The 3,687-nt window shown below is 40.6% G+C and overlaps 1 protein-coding gene across 1 annotated transcript; it reads right to left on the minus strand.

Annotated features, from left to right (window-relative positions):
- Window positions 1-465: 465 nt before the first annotated feature.
- On the minus strand, window positions 466-2,049 carry LOC109218675. Its single transcript, XM_019383048.1, has 2 exons — window positions 1,659-2,049; window positions 466-1,013 (listed from the first exon to the last, which is right to left on the minus strand). Exons 1-2 carry the CDS (start codon window positions 2,047-2,049, stop codon window positions 466-468), a joined length of 939 nt encoding a protein of 312 aa, XP_019238593.1.
- Window positions 2,050-3,687: the final 1,638 nt, after the last annotated feature.

A 3,687-nucleotide genomic window follows, 5' to 3' on the forward strand; every position in this document is an offset into this window, starting at 1 on the left:
CAATTCCAGCCTATTCATATAATTTACCCAGAATAATTCTTATTGGTACTTAATTTCTTATACCTTGTGAAACCCTTCAGATATATGAACTGAGATAAAAAGAATTACCAGAAGAAAAGAACCCAGATGAGAAATTCGAGTATTACCCGCAAAAACCAGTGCGTATTTAAGTTTTCTCAAGGTTTGGTTCCAGCCTCTTTCTTCTTCTCCCCTTCTTTCCTTCTCCGTTTTTTTTTGTTTCGTTCAGTTTCTGCTTCGTCTTAGCAGATTCTATTTGCCAGAGAAAGGGGGCTTCGGCCTTTTTCTCCTTTGCTTTGTTTCTATTAGATTAATGTAGGGCTTTGCCCTATTTAAATCTTGTAATTTAATTTTTTTTTTGTTTAAGTAATAGTAAATGACAAAAATACCCCAACTTGAATATGAAGTATTACATTCTCCCCACCTTATGAAATTCGGTCCCCGAATTTAACTCAAGTACGTACCTGTAGACTGAATCAAATGGGGGTACTTGACTCGCATAGTGTCTTCGATTTCCCAAGTAGCTTCTTCAACTGTATGATTTCTCCATAAGACTTTCACGAACACGATTTCTTTTGACCGTAGTTTTCTTATTTGTCTATCAACAATAGCCATTGGCTCCTCCTCGTAAGACAACTTCTCATCGAGTGGTATAGTCGGTGCTTCAATCACCTGAGATGAGTCTGATATACATTTTCTTAGCATTGAGACGTGAAACACTGGATGAATAAAGGACAACTCAGGAGGAAGTGCCAAACAATAAGCCACCGCTCCCACTCGGTCTAATATCTCATACGGTCCTATAAACCGGGGGCTCAACTTGCCTCTTTTCCCAAACCGCATTACACCTTTCATAGGGGAGACTCGTAGGAACACTTTGTCTCCAATTGTGAACACTAATTCTCTTCTTCTCTTATCAGCATAAGACTTTTGTCTGCTTTGAGCTGCAAGCAATCTCTGTCTGATCAACTGGACCTTGTCCATAGCTTCTTGTACTAGGTCAGGTCCCAATAAGTTAGTCTCACCAGCTTCAAACCATCCGATAGGATAACAAAATCTTCTACCATACAATGCTTCGTACGGTGCCATTTGAATACTGGACTGGAAGCTATTGTTGTAAGCAAATTCAGCTAAAGGTAGATAAGCATCCCAACTACCTCCAAACTCTAGAATGCAAGCTCTTAACATATCCTCCAAGATCTGTATAGTACATTCAGACTGCCCGTCTGTCTGTGGATGAAATGCAGTACTAAGATCTACTCGTGTACCCAATGCTTCTTGAAAAGATTTCCAAAAGCGTGAGGTAAATTGTGATCCTCTATCAGAGATGATGGATATTGGAACTCCGTGAAGCCGGACAATTTCGTTCATAAATATCTGTGCATACCGGACTCCACCATATGTAGTCTTCACCGGGAAAAAGTGTGTTGATTTCGTCAGTCGATCTACAATCACCCATACTGAGTCATAACCTCTAAGGGTTCATGGTAGCCCGGTGACAAAATCCATAGTAATTCTTTCCCATTTCCACTCTGGAATCTCAATTTGTTGTAGTAGTCCTGCGGGTCACTGATGCTCAGCCTTGACCTGCTGACAAGTTAAACAACTAGAAACAAAGTTAGCAACATCTTTCTTCATACCTTCCCACCAATAAAATTGCTTCAGGTCATGGTACATTTTTGTGGATCCAGGATGTATAGTGTATTTAGAGTTGTGGGCTTCTTTAAGAATAGCATGTCTCAACCCATCTACGTCTGCTACACATAGCCTGTCACCCATTCGAAGAACACCATCACTTTCAACAATCATATCCTTGCTTTTACCAGCTAAGGCCTCATCTCTGTATTTGCATAATCGTTCATCCTCATATTGGGTGGCCTTAATGCGCTCAACTAATGAAGACTTAGCCTGAGCACAAGCCAACAATGCCTCTGAATTTTCGACACTAAATCTGATACCTGTATCTTCTAGTCTTTGAATATCTCTAGCCAAAAGTCTCTTTGCAGGGGTTATATGTCCCAAACTCCCCATAGATTTTCTACTCAATGTATCAGCCACCACATTGGCTTTTCCAGGATGATACAAAATAGAACAATCATAGTCTTTGAGTAGTTCCATCCAACGACGCTGCCGAAGATTTAGATCTCTCTGCTGAAAGATATACTTCAGACTTTTATGGTCAGTATAAATCTCACAAGTTTCGCCGTATAGATAATGTCTCCAAATTTTTAGAGCAAATACCACTGCAGCCATCTCCAAATCATGTGTAGGATAGTTTTGCTCGTGCTTTTTCGATTGTCTCGAAGCATAAGCAATAACACGACCATTTTGCATGAGAACACATCCTAATCCTACCCTCGAGGCGTCACAGAATACTGTAAATCCTCCAGAACCTGATGGTAAAGCTAATATTGGTGCAGTTGTCAAACATGTTTTGAGCTTCTGAAAGCTTTGCTCACATTCCTCCGTCCACTAAAACTTTGCATTTTTCTGTGTTAGCTTGGTCAGTGGCGCTGCTATTCTGGAGAAATCCTGCACAAAACGCCTGTAATAGCCTGCTAAGCCTAAAAAGCTGCGAATCTCTATAGGAGAAGTAGGTCTGGGCCATTTCTGCACGGCTTCAGTCTTCTTAGGATCTACCATAATTCTATCTTTGGATACCACATGCCCCAAAAATGCTACCAAGTCTAGCCAGAATTCACACTTCGAGAACTTAGCATAAAGCCGATGTTCTCGCAATGTCTGCAACACAGTCTTGAGATGATTCTCGTGTTCTCCTTGGCTACGAGAATATATCAGGATATCATCAATAAATACTATTACAAATCTATCCAGAAACGGCTTGAACACCCTATTCATTAAATCCATGAATGCAGCTGGAGCATTTGTCAGTCCGAAAGGCATCACAAGAAACTCATAGTGCCCGTATCGAGTCCTGAAAGTAGTCTTAGAAATATCTTCATCTTTGATTCTAAGTTGATGATAACCAGAATGGAGGTCAATCTTTGAAAAGTGGGCAGCTTCTTGTAACTGATCAAACATGTCATCTATACGGGGCCAAGGGATATTTATTGCGTATTGTTATCTTGTTCAACTGCCTGTAGTCAATGCACATTCTCAGGGATCCGTCTTTCTTCCTTACGAACAGTACTGGTGCACCCCATGGTGATGCACTAGGTCTAATAAAACCCTTATCTAACAAATCTTGTAACTGTTGCTTTAGCTCCCTCAACTCTGCTGGCGCCATTCGATATGGGGGTACCGATATGGGTTGTGTGTCAGGTAGCAAATCAATACCAAAGTCTATTTCTCGTACTGGAGGCAATCCTGGTAAATCCTCAGGAAATACATCAGAAAATTCTCTCACCACGGGTACATTTTCTATACTAACTGTTTCCTTTCTCGTATCATTTACAATAGCTAAGAGACTCAAGCAACCTTTCTTCAGAAGTCGTTGAGCCTTCATAAAAGATACAATTTTGCAAGTCTCTGGAACCTGACTCCCTCTTAGAATAAAACTGGGTTCATTTGGTATCTCAAACCTTACTATCTTTGCATGACAACCGACAATAGCATAGCAAGAAGATAACCAATCCATTCCCATCAGCATGTCAAAGTCAATCATATCAAGTACAATAAGGTCAGCTAGAGTATCTCTACCCTCAACCC

Source organism: Nicotiana attenuata, unplaced genomic scaffold, assembly GCF_001879085.1.
Source record: "Nicotiana attenuata strain UT unplaced genomic scaffold, NIATTr2, whole genome shotgun sequence".
NCBI lineage: Eukaryota > Viridiplantae > Streptophyta > Magnoliopsida > Solanales > Solanaceae > Nicotiana > Nicotiana attenuata.

Coding starts and splice junctions, on each gene's coding strand:
- LOC109218675 (XM_019383048.1), bottom strand. CDS start 2,049: ATGGGGAGTTTGGGACATATAACCCCTGCAAAGAGACTTTTGGCTAGA. Junction 1,014..1,658: donor GCAATTTTATTGGTGGGAAG/GTATGAAGAAAG, acceptor GACCTGACCTAG/TACAAGAAGCTATGGACAAG.